Here is a 25,905-nt window from a genome sequence, read left to right on the forward strand (position 1 = left end):
GCTTCAAGTCGGCGCCGTCCACATTTCCACATAATCTCAATGACTATTCAAACTCAAAGTAATTAAAGGTGTCATACATACTATGCTCAAGACATATTGGAAGTGTTCACTAAATGTTCACTAAAAAGCTCATTGACCCAGCAAAATGCATCATAAAGTGTGCAGAGAAGAAATGCAATGCAGTCAAAAGAATAATTTCTAAAGCTGCTTGTCTTGTACCGCCCTGCCATGAAGCCTTCAGTGATATAGAAAGAAGGACCTCATACATTTTTGTGTAAAAATCTACAGGGAAAAGGAGGTCTCTAAAGGGACCTCTAAAGGGGTTCTCGAAAATAGTCACTAAAGGGGTGGTCTCTAAATAGGGTCTCTAAAGGGGGTCTCTAAAGGAGGTCTCTAAATAGGGTCTCTAAAGGGGTCTCTAAAGAGGGTCTCTAAAGGAGGTCTCTAAATAGGGTCTCTAAAGGGGTCTCTAAACTCAATCATAAGACGTCATCTGGTGAGGTCAAATAAGGTTCGTAATTGCCCTCGTTCTCCTGGCCATTAGGTCATGCGGTATCCTGTGACAGGATTATAGTATATTTGTCAAATGTTCAACGTTGGCAATATCCTTTGACTTGAATTAAAGGGCACTGAGTGTATGCCACAGTAGATTCCCCAACTGTCTTCTTAGCAAAATGAATCCTCTGAAACATTTAAATGGCTGGGCCCCATCTGAATTAAAACACTGATGGCACAATCCGTCAATTGAATTTCTGCTACAGATGTAATGGCACTTATAAACATTTTATTGATTGTTTGTAACAGGTTGTAGTATAGAGGCTATTCATTCAATCTCCATTGCCAGTCCTTAAATGAATGCAAGCAAGGCGTGGATGTCTTCTTCTGGTTTGACAATTCCAGACAAGGAACTCCAGATATTTTTATTGCACGATGTTCTTTACATGAGTGAGTCTTGAATGACATCCCTGAAAGGGACACTCCACTTCTAGTCGAGATGGGGTCTGTCCTGTTGGATGCACAGCCCTCTGGAGCCGGACCTAAGCACGCCAGTAAATCTTGGCCCATTTGATGGTTTACCCCATGTCTTCGAAGCTAGCAAAATAAACAACCTGCGGTAGGTCTGCAGAAACGGGAGATCAGGCGGAGGGCAGAGTAGAGAGAGAAAAAGCTCAAGCATGCCGGGGGGAGGGAAGAGGAATGCTGAGAGAAATCTCACAGATCAAATTTCAGGAAGCTGGCGAACAAGAAACTAAGAAGCAATCCTGAAATGAAACTCTAAAGTCAAATGAAATCCACAAGGGTTTGGAGGTCGCAGAAAATATTATACTACATTTGGGCTTTTTAGTCAATTATTTGTGTAAAAATGGAAAATTATGGAAAACAGACCCCCAACTCAAATATGTTTTGGTTGGTCCAACAGTAGAGTGATTACGTTATAAGTCGGTATCCATCGTGTGGGAGATAATGTGAGTGGAGTATGGGGCTATTTTTCACCTGTACACATTTTGCCCTGGCCCCTGTAGTGAATTATTCAGTTTGATAAATGAGCATGTCATCTATGTACATCTGGAAGTGAGTAGCAGGACACATAGACAGCAGATAATAAATTGACAAGGAAGGGAGCACCAAGACAACCAGTGACCCGTAACAGACCCTTCTGAGCCTTTAAAATGTAACGGATAAACCAAGTCCATGGTCATGCCATTACCTACAGAGCTCTGGTTAGATGGCAATAGTGAAGGACAATGAACATGGATAATTGTTTGGAACAAACGTGCCGTGTGCTAGTTATTTCCCCATCTTGGATTGAAGCACAGTGCAAATCTTCTGATGGTTGATTTTCAGGAGGACTACTTTTTGTACTTGACAGAAAAGAGTCATAACCACTACTACAATATACTGTAGTAGTGTTATGTAGTAGTGGCCCAAAACAGTCACTGCCGCAAACCTGTGGAAGGTTAATTTGGCTCCACGTGGCTCTAGCTTGCACTAATTACTACAGGATCAAAGGAGAGAAGAAGCTCTTCGTCCTCATTAATGGATTCAAACAACATTTGCAACAGACAGCAATAAGACCATGTGCAGACATCATCACACCATCAGCTGGTTGCCTGCACTTTAATGAAGATTAATATTATTACTCCTCCTGTGTTTGGATATTTTTGGGAGGAATTTTTAATAAAGTTTTATTCAAATGAAGCTGATGTGTCCTCTGTCTTTAAATCAGCGGCGTCATGCAGAAATAGACCAAGCCTTTCCTGGCTGGGCGATGGGAGTTTCCTGTTTCTGCTCTCACTGGTCCCTGACCGTTACCACATAGGACTGGGGTTGAACTTCGGAAAAGCTCCCCACAGTTCTAAACAATTGAGAACCAAATGTCAGGGCTTCATATTCCTGAGAAGGAAAAAGTGGTGATTATAATATAGAATGTATCTCCCTTTATATGAGTTGTGGTATTGCAGAGGAATGCGGATCATACTGTACAGTATATCCTGTTGACTGCCAGTAACCTCTCTGAGCATCCTTAGTGATACTGTGGCTTTGTGTCCTGAACTCTGTTCTACAAAAGCACAATACAGTTCCTCATTCTATATTCTCATCAGCAGCCCTTCTTAGTTGGTACTACCCAATAAGAAATGCACAATGTGTGGCTGTGTATGTGTCCTTACTATTTGAACAATTTGTTGATAACAAATTCATGCAATAGCACTTCAATAGGACTTTCATAATTCAAAGAACATCCCTGGAGCCAAATCTGGCGACCATTGTAGGCCTATTTCCTGTTGTGACCTTTCACATAAATGTGTTTCATTGACAAAAACCCGACATAATATGCTCCCTTCCCTTGCAGTTTCCATGACTAATATGTGAGGATATGATGGTGATTTAAAGAAAAGCTATCGAAGTAGAATCATGGTACTTGTTCTTGGCTTGGCAGATATTTATTGGTATACAACTGTGATAGATTGGTTTGATTAAATGTGCATAATGTGATCTGTGCATTGTGATGATATCAGGCTTAGTTTTTAGTTAATGACTTTAAATGTTCTTGTTTTGATGCCATGAAAGGTAGTGTACTGTGTAGTGTAACATCACTCATTGAACCAATATGAGTGCTTCATTACAGTCAATCACTTAGGGAGTGAACGCTATATACGGATTACATGGAGAAAATAGGACTACACTGAAATGAAAATATCGGACCTCTCCTTTCAGAAAATATATTTTAACTAAACCCTCCCTGAATGCTTAAAAAACGAACAATTGACCCTCCCCTACACCCAAAATAATAATTCAAACAAAATGAATTGCAGAGAATATGTCTACCGTTTAGCCTCACTTCTTGGCCAGACCAGAGCCTTAAATATGCAGTTTTAGAAACTGTTCTTCATCCAATCACGGCTTGATGTGATACAGCCTGGAATCGAACCAGGGACTGCAGTGACACCGCTTGCACTGAGATGCAGTGCCTTAGACCGCTGCGCCACTCAGAAGCCCCAACATATTACCTCAATTACCGTGACTAACCGGTGCCCCCGCGCATTGACTCTGTACTGGAACCCCCTGTACATAGCCTCGCTACTGTTATTTTATTGTTGCTCTTTAATTATTTGTTATATTTCAACAACAAAAATTATTATTCAAACTGCATTGTTGGTTAAGGGCTTGTAAGTAAGCACTTCACTGTCTACACCTGTTATACTCGGCGCATGTGACAAATACAATTTGATTTGGAAAAGGTAGGCCTATGGTATAGCCTCTCATTTTGAGTCTTTTTTAATGATTTTTTGGTGCAATTTATAGCCTATAGGCCATGGATTGCGTGACCCAGCGGAGAATCAGAGATGAGGGGTGGCATCGGTCACACATCCATATATAGCCTAATAAGCAACTAATTCTAAAACACTGAGAAATATTGAAATTGCATCAATAACAAATTACATGACCCTCCCCTGGACTGGACTTTAAAAATATAATAAAATGGGTGGATCTAATCCTAGATGCTGATTGGTTAAAACCGCATTCCAGCCGGCTATTATTAAACTGTTTACCAACTTAATTAGAGCAGTAAAAATAACTGTTTTGTCATACCCGTGATATAAGGTCTGAAATTCCACAGCTGTCAGCCAATCAGCATTCAGGGCTTGAACCATACAGTTTAAAATCCTAATATTAGCACCGGCTAAATCTATGACGTTGAAATGCTTATTTACTCTGTTCTATATCACTCTGGCATCATTTTTTATGGATATATACAAAGAAATGTCAACAGAAAACTGGTAAAACAAAATGAAATGCGGACAGTTTGCAGTCTTCGCACCTTCAGTTTGAAGTGATTGTGTTAGCTGTGTTGACTAGCTCCTATGACAAAGTGTCCTGATCAGAGAGCACATTTTCTATGCCAGGTGAAATCGCGCATCATTAGCTCATTGTTAAAATCAAAGCAAATGTTATTGGTCACATACACATGGTTAACATATGTTATTGCGAGTGTAGCAAAATGCTTATGGGTTTATCCAAAGAAAACAGCTCAAACATACGCAAATGCAGCTACTTTGCTGTTATTCTGGCTGCACTGTTTGACGTGACTAAATTTGCAGGAGTTGGCTGGCTAGCTAGCAAGCAGGGGATAAGAACGTTGCCAGCCAGTATGGCCATGGAACATTTAGTAGGAACAACATTTAGGGTCGCATACATAGATAAAGAACAAAAATACTTAATGACTGGGTAGGGTCTCTGGCAACCTGGTAACCGATAGAACAAACGACCAGTTGGGTAGCAAACTTAGATTTCTGTCGGGACTATATCTTGTGGAAGAATGAAATAGTATGAATAAATACATCAAAATATTTTTTATTATTAAAATATGTCAATCATTATTTGAATATGTTGGTAACCCATTGTATAAAAGTGATAATGCCCTCGAAGCCGGTGTTTGGAGGATATATTGGCACGGTTTGCCGGCCCGAGATGAACACCCGTGCCAATATATCTTCAAAACACCGGCTTCTCTGGCATTATCACTTAACTAAACCCTCCCCTTGACTGAAATTGAAAAAGCATTTCAATTTCCTCAAAGTAACCATTCTGTACATTTTGATCCTTCACTTAATGATGTCACATGGAAATGTTTGGATTGCTGGTGAAAAGGTGAGCGAGTACCTGTCCAACATCGGAGACCGATGTTATTACAGGCCTATGGAATTCCAATTCATCATTGACTGAAACTTCGTTATTGTATCTTCAACTACAAATTGTATTATCTAAATGCATAAAACTGTTGTCTTTAAACTATTCTGAATGTTTCATGCATAGCCAACTGGTCAGCATTTGCGGTGACCACTTTAGCTCTAGTCAGAATGTACACACACCAGAGAAAGCCCATTACCCGAATCAGGTCTAACTCCCACGCAGAAACGCAGTTCATTTGCACGCAGGCTGGCTGACATTGGGACATTCCACTGTTTCGCTGTTTGGTTCCAGGGTGAGGTCTCCCGCCCCAACGAGAGAATTGACTTTGGAAAAACGGAATAGACGGAAATACTGAAGTAACCGACTAGTTCATATTTCTATATTCATGGGAAAAGCGTGGCAACAACAGATGTACCCCCAGTACTCATATTACTACCCCCAATACCTGCAAGCGAAGGTAAAGTAAAACCGTGTTCTATGTACTTGAAAAGTAGCTACATTGTAAAATTATCAATGCGCGGTTAGATTCGACATTTGATAAGAAAATGTTCTTCATCATCTGCCCCGATTATTGTACTCTACTTTGTCTGTAAGATTTCTTGTTCGTTAGGGTTATGTTTATTTGAAACGCATATTATCGCCTATTCAGGAAAATATGGTGAGATGACTTTATTTAGTGCATCTCCACACCTGTCAAACTCTTCTGACATACATATTTGTTGTTACTATTGACTTGGATCATTTAGATTCACATTGGCCAGATTGTGGCTCTCCAGGGTTAGCTAATAGAAAGGACATTCAATTTATAGTATTACTGTTATTACCAAATCCCTTAACCACTGCAATGTATAATTAAAGGTCCAGTGCAGTCAACAACGTGATTTTCTTGTGTTTTATATATATTTCCACACTATGAGGAATAATACTGTGAAACTGAAAATTGTGATATGCCCTTTTAGTGTAAGAGCCAGTTTTTATGAGATGGTTTTGGCCTGCCTGGTGACCAATAAGAAAGCGAGTTCCAAACCTCACTGCCAATAACATCTAGTTTTCAGTTTTCCCCTCCCCACTCCAAGACAGTCCTAGCAAAATCCTTGCTTAAGAAATGAGTCTTTGCTAAGAATCTATTTTTTGTTTCTTTTTGACCATTTTAATTTAAAACAATCACAGTAAGGTACTTAATTGTTACCCAGAAATGATTTGATATTGAGATGAAAACGGCTGCATTGGACCTTTAAGTATTAGATCAAGATACACCCAATTTATTAAACTATTATGAATTGTTTATGCAGTATTTGATATTCTATTTTGTATTGATTCATGGTCATAAGAGCGCAAGTCAGGTTTCATAGAATTCTTTAGAGCATCCTTAATACATTTTGTGTTGAAAATCAGAGGGCATATGGGGTCAACTGACAGTCCTTAGTTGAATTACAGGCATCTCCTATGATCATCAAGAGGCTCCTACAGAATACTTTGCATCACTTAGGCTCCATACATGTTTAATCAGCTTGGCTGCCTATATGACAAGGTCCTAGAGCTCCAGCCCTGTAGGCTACTTAGTATGCGACTGTAAAATGAGGATATGTTTTCAAACAGGGATAGACATCTGAGTGTGTCGATCCAATGAAAAGGACATTAAACAGGATTTTAGAATTACATTGTGTTAGCAACACAGCCTATTATAGCTGTGTTATGAATGCATGGGCTGTTTATTTACCATTTGGATATAATTTGAAGAGATTCAATAAAAATAAGTGATACTAGCAAGAGCAGGTTATGGGTTTCTCTTTTCTTTGAAGATATCATTTGAAGAGAAACTATTAGCTTATTTGCCAAAGTTAGTCAACATATCACCTGCATTCACAGCTGCTGGTCATTTAGTCATAAAATGCTGCCTTAACTCATCTTCCTACTGATGAGCAATATTCCTCAGTGTTTTTTCCTTCTAATCCCATTCTTCCATTGACTAAAGACTCATTCTTTGAATTAGATTCAAGAATAGGGCCATTCATTTGATTTCCGCATGGAAAGGGATGTGGCCCCATTCACTTTGTTTTATGACACACCAGATATGTGTGGGGTGGCCTTAATACAGAAATGGCTTGTCCACTTCAAACAGGGCCCTGCTTTGTGGATAACTAACATGGTGGTTTACATTATCCCTGTCCTGCTGTGTCCTGCTTTCCTCTTTGCCGGGATCCAAATTAAATTACTCTGTTATTGTCTTATTGCGGGGGCCTGGCACAGATTTCTCTCCATGGCTGTAAACATGCCGTCTATTTAGGTGTGTATCTGATGTTTGACGCATTTAACATTTAGTGATATTCTATGGTCTTTTTTTGTGATATTAATTTTGTATAGAAGAGCTGTATCACATTCAGTCAGTGCATAAATATTGCATTATTCATTGTTCAGGTTCTTGTTTTTGTCAATTTGTTATGAGATACTGTCACAGGAATGAAAAGCATTGACAAAGCACAGAAAATTGGAGCATGTTTTTGAAGCAACTTTCTGTCTCGGCAGGAGACCAGCTACTGTACTGGGATTGAGGAATTCAAGTGGCACAGAACAGGCAGCTTTTAGGTTAATAACCGAGTACTTGAACACAGGTGTCAGTGCAAGTGATATCTATCTATGTGAGTGATCCAGTATTGGATTGAACAGCTAGACTAGGGGGTCACAGATTTGCAGTTGAACAACTGATGGTCCTTACTGCTGAAAAAGTGTTTACATTGACTTAAATAAGCTTTTACAAGTTCTATCACTGTTAAAATCCTCACAGCTCCCAGTCCTGAAATAAATAAAAATCTATGGTATTTGTTGTCAACACAAGCCTTTAATCAATGAAAAGTGAACACATGAACTGCCATCAGACGTTACATACAGAGACTGTGAACAATGGCATTATGCTGAGCCTGAAAAAGCCCTATACAATGTTTACAATAAAGTTTGGAGAGTTGCCTGGCAGCGGAATGTATACAATTGAACAACACAGAGGTGGTGCTCTTTATGTTGGCGCAGGGCTGAAAGAGCACCCATTGTGCTCCTATGATTCTCATTCTTGGCGACTTTTGACATGAGCAAAATGATGGCCTACCCAGTGCACAGTAAAACCCACCCTGCTGTTGAGTCTCTCTCTGCCAAGAGGCTCTCATAAAAAGAGAGAATACATTGAAAAGCCTCATCAGGGTTAGAAAGCTTTCAAATGGTGACACGTGGGCCATAAAGGTAATCATGTCTTATTCATTGCTTCTTGTGTAAATAATGTAAATGAGTATGCAATTAAATAAAGCAACAACAGTTATAATATCAATCGTAATGTAGCAGGAATATTGCAATCTATGTTGTTGATTTTTACTTTGCAAAGACAATTATTATGGAGGCAGAGCGTAGTCAGGGTTGAACAAACTTACATTCTCACTTCTCATCAAGACCCTTATTATCTTTTTTCATTAGAACATATCTTATTTATGAGGAAAACCAATAAACATCTCGCATCAGGCTATTTCATTGATAAATAATTCACGAAAGGGGAAATTGATTATGAAAAACGGGGAATAGGAAAGATTATTGAAAATGAGTGCATGTCAATCATGTATTTTCTAGCAATACGGATATGAATTATTTCTGCTTATAATCAACTGAATATCAGATCATAGATGTGGGTTAGTCAATGTTCACTATTTGCTTTCAAAGTAAAACAATAAATAAGAAAGGTCTAATTTGTGGCCACGATAGTATGAAATGAAAATATATATTTTTTCCCCATTTGGAATAAATTGCATGCTCTACATTTAGTCATTGCTAAGTTTTGGGCACTAGATGAAACGTCCTTAGAATTCTTACACACATTCTTCAAATATGAATGTGTCTTTCACCATTAAGACATAAAAAAAACGTGACAAGTGAGTTTGCAATGTTCTATTACAACCCCTCTCAACTGACCAACAATTAAGCCAAAGCTCTCTGATTGAGCAATGTGCTGTTGACAGCAAAACATCAGTGTTTGATATTCTATCCCTCTGTGCTGTAAGTCAAACATAGATCACTTGCCACATGATCACATCCCTTTGGTGCTGACATCACATGACCAGTGAGTGCTGGAGACAGATGGGCAGAGTGCTGTCTGTCATGGGGATCTACAGTGCAGCATGTTAACTCTGTCCTGTCCAAGCTCCTCTCTGTTTATTGTTGAAAAACTGTCTGCAGAGCAGACTTCTGGCAAAACTAAGACTGATTTACATTTTTATTATGAGGAATTTGTGTAGTTTTAGTGCTGTCTTTCTAAAGTAAAAGTTTGTGTTACAAGACGAACATTATCACGAGTGTAGCGTCCACTCTAAAAGCTTTTATTGAATTGTCTCTGCAATTTGATACACCTGATGGCCTGCAGAGTCTCCTTTAAGACTATGTAATACATTGATCATGTTTTGTGTGAGATTTTCCTAACTGACTTATCATATTATTATTTTCATTTGATGAATTTGGAAGTATGGAAAGACTTTCCATTCATCTACTCTCAATCTTGGATAATGAGAACTTTAGGTTGAGCTTTCCTACCCCACCCCCATGCCTTTATCGTTTGTCTTCCTGTGTGTGACTTACACACGTTTGTCTTTGTGGTTTACTTGTTTCCACCCTAACGCGCTGGGAGTCGTCGAAAATGATTCTGTCGCTGCCTCAGTGGGGCTTTGGCCCCCTAACTCACCCCTTCCATCCAGGCAGGAAGGTAAATATACAGAGCTGTTTGTAAAGACTTCCTGGTACTGCTGGGACTCTCTTTCCTCCACTTGAATTGCAGGGTTCCGTGGTATTGCTGGATCTCATTCTGAGCGAGCTAACGGAGAGGAAGGAAATGGATGGGAGAGAGATGTCAGCCTTTCAGAGGAAGTATTGTTGTGCTAAACCTTATAGCTGCTCTTAGTCTCGAGAAAAACGGAGGGCAGTCTTATGATTCTATGTGCTGTGAGCGCCTGATTCCTTTTAACTGACGAAGTAGCTGATTTCCTTACCATCAAAGGGTGTTGCAGGTTTATGTATACCGTTCCCATAAATGTGCATGTACACTGTAATGGTGTGTATAGTTGTCATCTATTAGTCAAGCTGCTAGATTCTGTGTAAGAGCCCTTAGGTCTGTAGGGTTTGATCTGGCATAGAGCCAGAACGAAATTGAAAGGTATGCACTGCGTGGGAGGGGCCTGCTTCCTGATCATTTGTTTGTTCTGTCGATTCAGCAGAGACAGCTGTATCATGTCAAAACAGCATGCTTAAAAGAACTGATTTGTGGCCGTGTGAGATCGGATCTCACCGCAGGCTTTTCTGTGATTGTAGGTTCACTCATAGGTGAGATGTTTGTCATACGTCATGAAAACAGAAAGTGTTGCTTTAAGTCCGTAGAGGAGCAGCTCAAATCTTTAGTTTTATTTCATTGTCAGTATCAATTCCTAAAGAAAATAATAAATTAAGTTTCAGGTAAATAAATGTATTCACAAGAAATAACAGTTACAGTTGGCTATATGTTTTATGTAATAACTTTGAAAGCAGTAGACCAGTGGAGGCTCCTCAGAGGAGGAAGGGGAGGACCATCTTCCTCAGTGAATTTCATAAAAATAAAAGTTAAACATTTCAACAGTTATCCTTTTAAGATAAAACTATACAAAAGATATTCAGGTGACCAAATAATGTATTGAAACACACTGTTTTGCAATTAAGGTCTACAGTAGCCTCAACAGCGCTCTGTAGCGTAGCACCATGGTGTAGCCAGAGGACAGCTAGCTTGCGTCCTCTTCTGGGTACATTGACTTCAATACAAAACCTAGGAGGGTCATGGTTCACACCCCCTTCCATAGACTTACACAGTAATTATGACAACTTCTGGAAGACATCATCAAACCTATCAGAGCTCTTGCAGCATGAACTAACATGTTGTCCACCCAATCAAAGGATCAGATAACAAATCTAGTACTGAAATCATAAGCTACAGTTAGCTAGCACTGCAGTGCATGAAATGTGGAGAATAGTAGACTCAAAGAGAGAGAAAGACAATAGTTTTGAACAAATTAATTTCTTCAAAAATAAAGGAGACGCAAGAGATAGAGATAGAGAAAGATCTTTCATTTTTTTTCACTTTCACTTACTTAGCTAGCTAGCAAACGCAGCTAGCTAGTTTAGCCTTCTCAAACACCTGGCTCAAATAGAGGGATGTTAGCTAGCTGGATATCCAACACTGGAACTCTTCCAAGTCAAAGTAAGCTTTTGGTTATACTAATTTATTGCCACCGGTGTACCTGCTAAACTGTGTACTACACTGTACTGCATGATTGTAGCGGGTTTACTAACGCGTTAGTTATATTAGCTATGTTGACTATGACGTTACTTTAGCTAATATGGTGAGCTAGCTGCGGTTATGATACACTATATATACAAAACCGTGTGGACACCACTTCAAATTTGTGAATTCGGCTATTTCAGCCACACCCGTTGCTGATAAAGGTGTATAAAATCAAGCACAAAGATGTACAATCTCCATAGACAAACATTATCAGTAGAATGGTCTTACTGAAGAGCTCAGTGACTTTCTACATGGCACCTTCATAGGAGTCCAACTTTCCAACAAGTCAGTTTGTTGAATTTCTTCCCTGCTAGAGCTGCCCCGGTCAACTGTAAGTGCTGTTATTGTAAAGTGGAAAAGTATAGGAGGAACAACGGCTCAGCCGCAAAGTGGTAGGCCACACAAGCTCACAGAACAGGACCGCCGAGTGCTGAAGCGCGTAGCGTGTAAAAATCATCTGTCATCGGTTGCAACACTCCCTACCGAGTTCCAAACTGCCTGTTGAAGCAACGTCAGCACAAGAACTGTTCGTCGGGAGCTTCATGAAATGGGTTTCCATGGCCGAGCTGCAATGCCAAGCGTCAGGTGGAGTGGTGCCGGGTGGACTCAGGAGCACTGGAAAAGCGTTCTCTGGAATGATGAATCACGCTTCACCATCAGGCAGTCCGATGGACGAATCTGGGTTTGGTGGATGCCAGGGGAACGCTACAGTTGAAGTCGGAAGTTTGCATACACCTTAGCCAAATACATTTAAACTCAGTTTTTCACAATTCCTGACATTTAATCCTAGTAAAAATTCCCTGTCTTTGGCCAGTTAGGATCACCACTTTATTTTAAGAATGTGAAATGTCGGAATAATAGTAGAGAGAATTATTTATTTCAGCTTTTATTTCTACATACACTCACTTAGTATTTGGTGGCATTGCCTTTCAATTGTTTAACTTGGGTCAAACATTTTGGGTAGCCTTCCACAGGCTTCCCACAAAAAGTTGGGTGAATTTTGGCCCATTCCTCCTTACAGAGCTGGTGTAACTGAGTCAGTTTTGTAGTCCTCCTTGCTCGCACACACTTTTTCAGTTCTGCCCACACATTGTCTATAGGATTGAGTTCAGGACTTTGTGATGGCAACTCCAATACCTTGACTTTGTTGTCCTTACGCCATTTTACCACAACTTTGGAAGTATGCTTGGGGCCATTGTCCATTTGGAAGACCCATTTGCAACCAAGCTTTAACTTCCTGACTGATGTCTTGATTAGTTGCTTCAATATATCCACATAATTTTCCTGTCTCATGATGCCATCAATTTTGTGAAGTGCACCAGTCCCTCCTGCAGCAAAGCACCCCATAACATGATGCTGCCACCCCCGTGCTTCACGTTTGGGATGGTGTTCTTCGGCTTGCAAGCCTCCCCCTTTTTCCTCCAAACATAACAATGGTCATTACGGCTAAACAGTTCTATTTTGGTTTCATCAGACCAGAGGACATTTCTCCAAAAGTACGATCTTTGTCCCCATGTGCAGTTATAAACCGTAGTCTGGCTTTTTTATGGTGGGTTTTGAGCAGTGGCTTCTTCCTTGCTGAGCGGTCTTTCAGGTTATGTCGATATAGGACTAGTTTTACTGTGGATATAGATACTTTTGTACCTGTTTCCTCCAGGATCTTCACAAGGTTCTTTGCTGTTGTTCTGGGATTGATTTGCACTTTTCGCACCAAAGTGCGTTCATATCTAGGAGACAGAACGCGTCTCCTTCCTGAGCGGTATGACGGCTGCGTGGTCCCATGGTGTTTATACTTGCGTACTATTGTTTGTACAGATGAACGTGGTACCTTCAGGCGTTTAGAAATTGCTCCCAAGGATGAACCAGACTTGTGGAGGTCTACACATTTTCTTCTGAGGTCTTGGCTGATTTCTTTTGATTTTCCCATGATGTCAAGCAAAGAGGCACTGAGTTTGAAGGTAGGACTTGAAATACACCCACAGGTACACCTCCAATTGACTCACACAATGTCAATTAGCCTATCAGAAGCTTCTAAAGCCATGACATAATTTTCTGGAATTTTCCAAGCTGTTTAAAGGCGCAGTCAACTTAGTGTATGTAAACTTCTGACCCACTGGAATTGTGAAACAGTGAAATATAAGCGAAATAATCTGTCTGTAAACAATTGTTGGACAAATGACTTATGTCATGTACACGTAGATGCCGTAACCGACTTGCCAAAACTATAGTTTTTTAACAAGAAATTTGTGGAGTGGTTGAAAAACAAGTTTTAATGACTCCAACCTAAGTGTATGTAAACTTCCGACTTCAACTGTACCTGCCTCAATGCATAGTGCCAACTGTAAAGTTTGGTGGAGGAGAAAGATTGGTCTGGAGCTGTTTTCCATGGTTCGGGCCCCTTAGTTCCAGTGAAGGAAAATCTTAACTCTAAAGCATACAATGACATTCTAGATGATTCTGTGCTTCCAACTTTGTGGCAACAGTTTGGGGAAGGCCCTTTCCTGTTTCAGCATGACAATGCCCCGGGGCACAAAGTGAGGTCTATACAGAAATGGTTTGTCGAGATCGGTGTGGAAGAACTTGACTGGCCTGCACAGAGCCCTGACCTCAATCCCATCGAATACCTTTGGGATAAATTTCAATTTCAAAATTTCATATATAGAGACCATTTTAGTATCATGTAGTAGCCTAAACCTGTCAATGTTAAACTTGGTGAATGGATTATGAATGACAGTCATCCACTATGCTGTAATAGAAATAAGGCAATGCTCATTAAAAAAATGTGTCCTCACTAATCTTAAACGGCAGCGACCGCTACTGCAGTAGACATACAGTACCAGTCAAAAGATTGGACACCAACTCATGCCAGGGTTTACATTTATTTTTTACTCTTTTCTACATTGTAGTTAGTTGTCACAACTATGAAATAACACATATGCAATCATGTAGTAACCAAAAAAGTGTTAAAAAAATCAAAATATATTTTATATTTGAGATTGTACAATGTAGAAAATAGTAAAAATCAAGAAAAACCCTTGAAGGAGTAGGTGTGTCCAAACTTTTGACAGGTTTACATATGTACCTTTGACTCCTATATAAAGGGATAGTTCCACTGACGATCACGCTCCCCACCCTGGTCCCCTTTCACTCAGTGACCTCCACTGAGTGCTGATTCAGGTCTTTCACTTCCCTTTAACTGTGACCTATTTGCATCTAATGGTGGCTGAAATGGCCTCCCAATATGCTCTATATACACTGCTCAAAAAAATAAAGGGAACACTTAAACAACACAATGTAACTCCAAGTCAATCACACTTTTGTGAAATCAAACTGTCCACTTAGGAAGCAACACTGATTGACAATAAATTGCACATGCTGTTGTGCAAATGGAATAGACAAAAGGTGGAAATTATAGGCAATTAGCAAGACACCCCCAATAAAGGAGTGATTCTGCAGGTGGTGACCACTGACCACTTCTCAGTTCCTATGCTTCCTGGCTGATGTTTTGGTCACTTTTGAATGCTGGCGGAGCTCTCACTCTAGTGGTAGCATGAGACGGAGTCTACAACCCACACAAGTGGCTCAGGTAGTGCAGCTCATCCAGGGTGGCACATCAATGCGAGCTGTGGCAAGAAGGTTTGCTGTGTCTGTCAGCGTAGTGTCCAGAGCATGGAGGCGCTACCAGGAGACAGGCCAGTACATCAGGAGACGTGGAGGAGGCCGTATGAGGGCAACAACCCAGCAGCAGGACCGCTACCTCCGCCTTTGTGCAAGGAGTAGCACTGCCAGAGCCCTGCAAAATGACCTCCAGCAGGCCACAAATGTGCATGTGTCAGCATATGGTCTCACAAGGGCTCTGAGGATCTCATCTCGGTACCTAATGGCAGTCAGGCTACCTCTGGCGAGCACATGGAGGGCTGTGCGGCCCCACAAAGAAATGCCACCCCACACCATGACTGACCCACCGCCAAACCGGTCATGCTGGAGGATGTTGCAGGCAGCAGAATGTTCTCCACGGCGTCTCCAGACTCTGTCACGTCTGTCACATGTGCTCATGTGCTCAGTGTGAACCTGCTTTCATCTGTGAAGAGCACAGGGCGCCAGTGGCGAATTTGCCAATATTGGTGTTCTCTGGCAAATGCCAAACGTCCTGCACGGTGTTGGGCTGTAAGCACAAACCCCACCTGTGGACGTCGGACCCTCATACCTCCCTCATGGAGACTGTTTCTGACCGTTTGACCAGACACATGCACAGTTGTGGCCTGCTGGGGGTCATTTTGCAGGGCTCTGGCAGTGCTACTCCTTGCACAAAGGCGGAGGTAGCGGTCCTGCTGCTGGGTTGTTGCCCTCCTACGGCCTCCTCCACGTCTCCTGATGTACTGGCCTGTCTCCTGGTAGCGCCTCCATGCTCTGGACACTACGCTGACAGACACAGCAAACCTTCTTGCCACAGCTCGCATTGATGTGCCATCCTGGATGAGCTGCACTACCTGAGCCACTTGTGTGGGTTGTAGACTCCGTCTCATGCTACCACTAGAGTGAGAGCTCCGCCAGCATTCAAAAGTGACCAAAACATCAGCCAGGAAGCATAGGAACTGAGAAGTGGTCAGTGGTCACCACCTGCAGAATCACTCCTTTATTGAGGGTGTCTTGCTAATTGCCTATAATTTCCACCTTTTGTCTATTCCATTTGCACAACAGCATGTGCAATTTATTGTCAATAAGTGTTGCTTCCTAAGTGGACAGTTTGATTTCACAGAAGTGTGATTGACTTGGAGTTACATTGTGTTGTTTAAGTGTTCCCTTTATTTTTTTGAGCAGTGTATATGTAACAGTATAACTTTAAACCGTCCCCTCGCCCCGACACGGGCGCGAACCAGGGACCCTCTGCACACATCAACAACAGTTGCCCACGAAGCACGGTCGTTACCCATCGCTCCACAAAAGCCACGGCCCTTGCAAAGCAAGGGGCAACACTACTTAAGTCTCAGAGCAAGTGACGTAACTGATTGAAATGCTACTAGCGCGTACCCGCTAACTAGCTAGCCATTTCACATCCGTTACACTCACCCCCCTTTCAACCTCCTCCTTTTCCGCAGCAACCAGTGATCCGGGTCACGGCACCAATGTAACAGTATAACTTTAAACCGTCCCCTCGCCCCGACACGGGCGCGAACCAGGGACCCTCTGCACACATCAACAACAGTTGCCCACGAAGCACGGTCGTTACCCATCGCTCCACAAAAGCCACGGCCCTTGCAAAGCAAGGGGCAACACTACTTAAGTCTCAGAGCAAGTGACGTAACTGATTGAAATGCTACTAGCGCGTACCCGCTAACTAGCTAGCCATTTCACATCCGTTACATATATATGACTCTATCTGTAGTGTATTTTAGGACAACATTTTAGGAAACCATTTGACAACCTCAAAAAATGCAACTAGGAAAAAACAGGAAGGAAAGATTCATTGGAGCTTTTAGTAAATCACCTCTATTGTTCAGGTTTAAAGTGAGCCCATGCTGAAACCAAAAGGAAACATTTTACTGGGATTGGCTATTTTTTTTTTTTTTGGCTGATTTGGTTTTAGACCAATTTTGACATTGCTCTGTTTGCAGTGGTCAAAAGACCAGATGTTGCATAATCTCATTAGCAGTTGGTTCAACGCCCCTGACAGAAAATGCATGATGAGGGTGAGCTCTGACACTATGCCCAGTGGGTAAATAACTACCACTCTACCCCCCATGGAATTACATTGAGAGTTGCTGATGCTATGATGACCAATAGATTTAGTTAAAGACAGGAAATGCAGCTTGGAGAAGGAGGATGTAATCTGTAAAGGATGACAACACGCTAGGTGAAAGAAAGAGCATGGCGGAACAAGAAATAGGTAAAAAATGTAACCACAAAGGCAACGACCACTGAAGGTCAACATGACTTCACCACCACTGTTGGTTTTCCAATCAGAGACTGAGACTGGCAGGTGATTGGGTTTTGATTTATAGCGTTAGTGCTGCCTCTGAGTGTATGTTTTGCTATAATAAAAACCTGGGTCACCCTTTCACTTACAATTTCGGATCTCTGCTGAAGAGTGGCTCGGTCCTTCCTGTTGCTTGCAGTCTCTTTGCACATTTACTCCACGTCCGTTGCATCCCCAGACTGTGTAACGATTACTGGATTACAACTGTGAAAATTTAAAACATTTTCAATTGGTTATATATATTTTAAATTTCATTTTCCCAGGTGTATTTTTATCTGTGTTTGCTCTTTTTGTCTGCTTTCATCAATCTGATTCATATTTATTTCGAGGAGTTAATATGTATTATTATTGTGTTATAAATGTCCTATGGATTTAACCCTCAATTGCCTTTTTGTTTCAGTGATGTTTATCTACATATCAATTCAATAATTTTAGTTTAATGTACTATGGTGTGGCCTTCAAATTAAAATGGTAATAACATATGTGTCCTGCATCGGTCAAAATATCGTCCTGCTCCTTTAACTATCTAATGGCCGCACTGTGTGGTCCTTGCTATCAGGGATCCTTGGGACGTCCCTACCCCATTGAAGTTGAAGTTGAAAAATGTTAAGGCTAGGGTTAAGGTTAGGGTTAGGTAATGGTTAAGGTTAGGATAAGGATAGGGTTAATTTAAGGTTAGAGTTTAGGGTAGGGACGTCCCAATGAACTCCGATAGCTAACCCTGTGGAATGTTTGGTATGCATTCCAGACTAGACGAAGAGAAGTGAAAGGGGAAAGAAACATTGTAACAATGTCTCTTGTATAGACCTATTATTCAAGTATACCAGCTAATGGTACATACACCTTCCATAGGCTGTATTGTAGTAGATTATATTCTTGAAAATTGCAGAAAAAAATATGATATAGTGTTGTTTTCATGTAATCCAGTGAAGTCATCCTCCCTATACGGGATAGAGGAATGGTTTCTTCCACCAGGCAGGGTCTGTTCTGCGGGGTTTCCACTAGTTACCACAGCCACAAAGTAAGGCTCTATCGTAAAGAAGAGAAAACATGAAATAGAAAAATGCGCTATTTGGCTTTAATTTAATGTTAGGCATAAGATTAGTAGTGTGGTTAAGGTTTGGGTTGAGGTTAGGTTTAAAATCACATTTTAAAAAGAGAAATTGTAGAAATAGGCGGGGTCTATGACTTTGTGGCTGTGGTAACTAACGAAGAGCGTTATGCGGGGGACTCAATGCAAATCAATGAACTCAAGAAACGGGGTTGGGAAATCGAAGTTCGGACTAATTCGCGCATACGTTGACATCGCTATATTTTATGGTAGTATATGATACTATATGGCAAATAAGGTATACTATATAGGCCTGCAGTAGCCTATAGTAAGCCTAGTAGTATTTACTTTAGTATAGCAAAGAGACGATTTTTTACAAACACATCTATGTAGCTAGACAAATTTACAACTTCACCTAAACAGCCATTGGATACAAATAGTTCGAAATAAATTAGTAAAACAATCGATCTTGGGTCTTTGGAAACCGATTATGATTTTTGCGAATTCTTGCAACCCATTGAGGACTCCGTACCGTAAGCAGGTAAATAGCCTATTTGACTATACAAAATGTATGTAATAGGCATTCATCATCCTCATCATCAAGCTGACTCATTGAAGTCGCAAAACATGTATTTTTTGATCAGCCTATGGGGAGAAATAGCCTATTCCCAGAGAGAATTGAGGAACAGAAAGTTAAGTTTTAATTAGTCAACAGAATTTCACTAGGCATTTTAAAACATATTTCTACTCGTATAGTATTAGTGGGTTACTCTGAAAGTGCTGTGTTCTCGTTGTATTCTTTCAGTAAACTAGTAGGCTATTGCTACTGTTTTTAATTCAATGATTTTGTTAGAATATCCATAGTTGTTCCTGATGTCAGTGTATTTAGCCCTTTAATAGTGCATTAAATCTAGCTACTCATCAACCTTTTCTTTGACCTGGTTTTTAATCAACAATTAATTTCGTTTATGGTTTATATGTATAGTTTATGTTATCAAATTCATTTAATTTGATATGTTGTGGTAGAGAAGTGAAGGCATTCTCAAGAGACTTTCTGAAATCCCCTTTACCTTTAAACTTTGGAGATTCAAGAGCTTGTCCTCACTACTGTGTGTTCCAATGTAGAACTAGTTCACTAGAAGAGCCTTACCAATGTTGATAGTCGGCCACTTTATATTGACATTTTAGCCATTTAGGAGCGACTTACAGGAGCAATTAAGGGTAAGTGCCTTGCTCAAGAGCACATCGGCAGATTTTTCACCTAGTCGGCTCGGGATTTGAACCAGCGACCCTTTGGTTACTGTCCCAACACTCTGAACCGCCAGGCTGTAAGGATTCTATATAAACCACCCTATATCCCATATTTTTCAAACGATAACAATGTAATAACCCACCCAGATAACATTGAGGCCATGGAGAAATGTATTGGAATGACCTTGTGATAATTGAATGAGAGCTTTGAAAATATGATGTGCCTTTGTAGATTGCTGTTTCACATGTAAAATGTATGCAAAGCGGCGGAATGTAATTCAATCATGCGTCCAATTTTCCCAATTTAGATATGGATTAACATTTTTGACATGAAACTGTTGATGGTGTTGAAGACTTATTCATATTCAGGATTATTCAAGTCTGCTGTCATAATAAGAGGCTAGTTTTAGCTGAGGGCTTGGATAGTTCTGTGAGGGTGAGGCCTGTGTTACTGGAAGCCTAGTGTATTTCCAGCTCGGATATGATGGGCTCTGCTGGTCTGGAGCATGCTGATAAGACACTGGGCTCTCCCCATCACACTCCCTCAGACTCCTGGTGCTCAATAGGCAGGCAGATGTATGAAAACAAACTGGCTTTCAGTCCTGTGGAAAAGGGAGTTTCTCTCCTTGGGTGTGTGGATTTAGCTGGGACTGAAAACCAAGGGCACTGCTGGCATTCTCCTCAAAGATTGTCTTTGTTCACAAATAGCTTGAGCTGGTGGCACATTTCCTAGTTGGGAGCCTGATGATGATGATGATATCAGATGATTATTTCATGAGCTACAGTATAACAGACACTAAATGTTCTCTCTCTCTTCAATATTACAACAGAATGAAAGTCATGTATAGAAAGTTAAAACAAAAACAAACCCTTGAAGACAAAATGATAATTATGTGTTAGAAATGTTCATAAAGCACAAATATCCAACAACATCATCATTGACTATTATGAGAAATATCAACATGGCTCTCAACCTATACCCAATGCTCTCAATGCTAAGGCTTTTCAGTACCACGTGCCCTCTCTAGCAGATGCATCTGTTATGGGTTCAAAAGGTGACTGTGATTGAAGGACCTTCACAGTTTACAGAAAACACATGAGAGTTGACTGTTTTGTAAAGCGAAGTGACCTGTCTCAACATGACACTCTTTGACAGATAGCCTGGAGATTACATGTGATCCTTCCTCTTGCATGCTACCTGAATACATGGTATTTTTGGGACATGTTTCAAAAATGCATAGAATGATTCTCAATCAGGTTCTAATGTTAGTGTCAACTATGAGAACAGATGTCAGCATTGACCTTTTATCTCCTTTTTCTCATGTCTTTAAGGCTATGGTTGTCTATTGAGTTATCAATTCAATAGGAGATTGGTCAATGTCACCATCGTGTCCAGACTTTCAATGTAATCATTTTTTAATGCTTTAGTATTGCAACATTGTTGTCCACAAAATGAGACGTGTTGCTGAATGATTAATCACATGGATGCAACAATATTCTAAGTGTTAGAATTTGCGATGTTCATGGGTAGTGAAATGCTGTGAACGGAAGAATGTGATGTCAAATGGAAATTGCTGTTCCCTATAGTATTGTAACATTGTTGTCCACAAAATGAGACGTGTTGCTGAATGCTTAATCACATGGATGCAACAATATTCTAAGTGTTAGAATTTGCGATGTTCATGGGTAGTGAAATGCTGTGAACGGAAGAATGTGATGTCAAATGGAAATTGCTGTTCCCTATAGATCCCAACATGAGATTTATGCCTGAAACCCAAACATCCAGAGAGTGCAGGATAAACATGGAATACTGGAGTGTTGGGTTTCACCATGAGAGAGCCATATTTCCAACTTATACAGTACCAGTCAAAAGTTTGGACACACCTAGTCATGCCAGGATTTTTCTTTATTTTTTTACTAATTTCTAGAATAATAGTGAAGACATCACAACTATAAAATAACACCTATGGAATCATGTAGTGACCAAAAAAGTGTTAAACAAATCAAAATATATTTTATATTTGAGATTCTTCAAAGTAGCCACCCTTTGCCTTGATGACAGCTTTGCACACTCTTGGCATTCTCTCAACCAGCTTCACGAGGTAGTCACCTGGAATGCATTGCAATTAACAGGTGTGCCTTGTTAAAAGTTAATTTGTGGTATTTCTTTCCTTCTTAATGTGTTTGAGCCAAATAGGTGTGTTGTGACAATGTAGGGGTGGTATGCAGAAGTTAGCCCTATTTGGTAAAAGCCCAAGTCCATATTATGGCAAGAACAGTTCAATTTAGCAAAGAGAAACAACAGTCCATCATTACTTTAAGGCATGAAGGTCAGTCAATCCGTAAAATTGTGCAGTCGCAGCAACCATCAAGCGCTATGATGAAACTGGCTCTCATGAGGACCGCCACAAGAATGGAAGACCCAGAGTTACCTTTGCTGCGGAGGATAAGTTCATTAGAGTTACCAGCCTCAGAAATTGCAGCCCAAATAACTGTTTCACAGAGTTCAAGTAACAGACACATCTCAACATCAACTGTTCAGAAGAGACTGTGTGAATCAGGCCTTCATGGTCAATTGCTGCAAAGAAACCACTACTAAAGGAAATCAATTAGAAGAAGTGACTTGCTTGGGCCAAGAAACACGAGCAATGGACATTAGACCTGTGGAAATCTGTCCTTTGGTCTGATGAGTCCAAATTTGATATTTTTTGTTCCAACCAAGTGTCTTTGTGAAAATGCAGAGTAGATGAACCGATGATCTCTGCATGTGTGGTTCCCACCGTGAAGCATTGAGGAGGAGGTGTGATGGGTTGGGGTCCATTGCTGGTGACACTGTCAGTGATTTATTTAGAATTCAAGGCACACTTAACCAGCATGGCTACCACAGCATTCTGCAGCAATAAGCCATCCCATCTGGTTTGTGCTTAGTGGGACTATCATTTCTTTTTCAACAGAACAATGACTCAACACACCTCCAGGATGTGTAAGAGCTATTTGACCAAGAAGGAGAGTGATGGAATGCTGCATCAGATGACCTGGCCTCCACAATCACCCAAGCTCAACCTAATTGAGATGGTTTGGGTTGAGTTGGACCGCAGAGTAAAGGAAAAGCAGCCAACAACTGAATATGTTGGAACTCCTTCAAGACTGTTAGAAAAGCATTCCAGGTGAAGCTTGTTGAGAGAATGCCAAGTGTGTGCAAACCTGTCATCAAGGCAAAGGGTGGCTACTTTGAAGAATCTCAAATCTTAAATATATTTTGATTTCTTTAACACTGTTTTGGTTACTACATGATTCCATATGTGTTATTTCATAGTTTAATGTCTTCACTATTATTCTACAATGTAGAAAATAGTAAAAATCAAGAAAAACCCTTGAATGAGTAGGTGTGTCCAAACTTTTGACTGGTATTGTACGTCTTATATATTTCCCTAGTAATTGCAAATATGCATATAAACTCAACAAAAAAAGAAACGTCCTCTCGCTGTCAACTGCGTTTATTTTCAGCAAACTTAACATGTGTAAATATTTGTATGAAACTAACAAGATTCAACAACTGAGACATAAACTGAACAAGTTCCACAGACATGTGACTAACAGAAATTGAATAATGTGTCCCTGAACAAAGGGGGTCAAAATCAAAAGTAAACAGTCAGTATCTGGTGTTGCTACCAGCTGCATTAAGTACTGCAGTGCATCTCCTCCTCATGGACTGCACCAGATTTGCCAGTTCTTGCTTTGAGATGTTACCCCACTCTTCCACCAAGGCACCTGCAACTTCCCAGACATTTCTGGGGGGAATAGCCCTAGCTCTCACCCTCCGATCCAACAGGTCCCAGACATGCTCAGTGGGATTGAGATCCGGGCTCTTCACTTCCCATGGCAGAACACTGACATTCCTGTCTTGCAGGATATCACGCACAGAATGAGCAGTATGGCTGGTGGCATTGTCATGCTGGAGGGTCATGTCAGGATGAGCCTGCAGGAAGAGTACCACATGAGGGAGGAGGATGTCTTCCCTGTAACGCACAGCGTTGAGATTGCCTGCAATGACAACATGACAACAAGCTTAGTCCGATGATGCTGTAACATACCGCCCCAGACCATGATGGACCCTCCACCTCCAAATCGATCCCGCTCCAGAGTACAGGCCTCGGTGTAACGCTCATTCCTTCGACGATAAACGCAAATCCGCCATCACCCCTGGTGAGACAAAACCATGACTCGTCAGTGAAGAGCACCTTTTGCCAGTCCTGTCTGGTCCAGCGACGGTGGGTTTGTGCCAGTAGGTGACGTTGTTGCCGGTGATGTCTGGTGAGGACCTGCCTTACAACGGGCCTACAAGCCCCCAGTCCTGCCTCTTAGCCTATTGCAGACAGTCTGAGCACTGATGGCGGGATTGTGCGTTCCTGGTGTAACTCGGGCAGTTGTTGTTGCCATCCTGTACCTGTCCCGCGGGTGTGATGTTCAAATGTACCAATCCTGTGCAGGTGATGTTACACGTGGTCTGCCACTGCGAGGACGATCAGCTGTCCGTCCTGTCTCCCTGTAGCTATGTCTTAGGCGTCTCACAGTACGGACTTTGCAATTTATTGCCCTGGCCACATCTGCAGTCCTCATTCCTCCTTGCAGCATGCCTAAGGCATGTTCACGCAGATGAGCAGGGACCCTGGGCATCTTTCTTTTGGTGTTTTTCGGAGTCAGTAGAAAGGCCTCTTTAGTGTCCTAGGTTTTCATAACTGTGACCTTATTTGCCTACCTTCTGTAAGCTGTTAGTGTCTGCAACCGTTCCACAGGTGCATGTTCATTGAACAAGCATGGAAAACATTGTTTAAACCCTTTACAATGAAGATCTGTGAAGTTATTGGATTTTTACAAATGATCTTTGAAAGACAGGGTCCTGAAAAAGGGCCGTTTCTTTTTTTGCTGAGTTTATGCATATATACTGAACAAAAATATAAACGCAACATGCAACAATTTCAACAATTTCAAGGATTTTACTGAGTTACAGTTCATAAAAGAAAATCTGTAATTTTAAATATATTAATTAGACCGTAATCTATGGATTTCACCTGACTGGGCAGGGATGCAGCCAGTGGTTGGCCTGGGAGTGCATAGGCCCACCCACTTAGGAACCAGGTACACCCACTGGGGAGCCAGGTCCAGCTTATAAGATTTAGTTTTTCCCCACAAAAGGGCTTTATTACAGACAGAAATACTCCTCAGTTTCATCAGCTGTCCGGATGGCTTGTCTCAGACAATCCCGGAAGGTGAAGAAGACGGATGTGGAGGTCCTGGTTTGGCGTGGTTACACTGGCACTATGTTCACATTGACATCAGAAAAACGCTCACCCACACAACACCATACACAGTTACATGTGTAACTCTGTGTTGTTGTATGTGTCGAACTGCTTTGCTTTATCTTGGCCAGGTCGCAATTGTAAATGAGAACGTGTTCTCAACTTGCCTACCTGGTTAAATAAAGGTGAAATAAATAAATAAAATAAAATACACATGACGTACTGCCAAATTCTCTAAAACGATGTTGGAGGCAGTTTATGGTAGAGAAATTAACATTAAATTATCTGGCAACATCTCTGGTGGACAATCATTCCAATCACAATCCAAGATGGCGTAGCAGTCAGATGTCCTTTGTCCTCGTCTTGTCCCGTGTATATATATTTTATATATTTTTCTTCGCATATCTTTTTATATATATATTATTTTCTTCTTAAAAACTCAACTTCAAAACACTCTCCTGCAACCCACCTCACCAAATGTGGTGCGGATCTGTTTTTTTTTTCTTCCTCAAAAGTATTATTCACCTCGTATCCGAAATCTACAACAGAAGCTAACCAGAAGTTAGCCAGCTCACAAGCTACCGTTAGTAGTTCAGCTAACCACAGCTAGCGCTCATCAGCTATCCTTTAGCTCGGAAAACTATTGCCAGTTTTGTACAACGCGACTCAGACCAGAGCATACCAGACCTATTTTCAATCCATATCCCCGGATTTTTACCTCAAGCTCTGGACATTTACACCTGGATCTTGCAGCTAACTAGCTGCTATCCGAGTGACTATCGGCTAACATCAATTCCGG

General features: G+C 41.0%; 1 protein-coding gene across 5 annotated transcripts in view; it reads left to right on the forward strand.

Moving 5' to 3' along the window:
- Nucleotides 1-5,383: 5,383 nt before the first annotated feature.
- LOC129816325 (RNA-binding motif, single-stranded-interacting protein 1-like) overlaps nucleotides 5,384-25,905 on the forward strand; it is a 74,247-nt gene continuing 53,725 nt past the window's right edge. The window contains exon 1 of one of the 5 annotated variants that reach the window (XM_055870660.1): nucleotides 5,384-5,650. In XM_055870660.1, coding sequence (XP_055726635.1) covers nucleotides 5,579-5,650 — 72 coding nt within the window. In that variant the 5' untranslated portion in view covers nucleotides 5,384-5,578. Of the gene's footprint in view, nucleotides 5,651-18,722; nucleotides 19,097-25,905 lie in introns of those variants that run through there. The other 4 variants (XM_055870661.1, XM_055870657.1, XM_055870658.1 and 1 more) reach the window with 4 other exon arrangements.

The sequence above is a fragment of the Salvelinus fontinalis genome, chromosome 19 (genome assembly GCF_029448725.1).
Source record: "Salvelinus fontinalis isolate EN_2023a chromosome 19, ASM2944872v1, whole genome shotgun sequence".
In the NCBI taxonomy this organism is placed as follows: Eukaryota; Metazoa; Chordata; class Actinopteri; order Salmoniformes; family Salmonidae; genus Salvelinus; species Salvelinus fontinalis.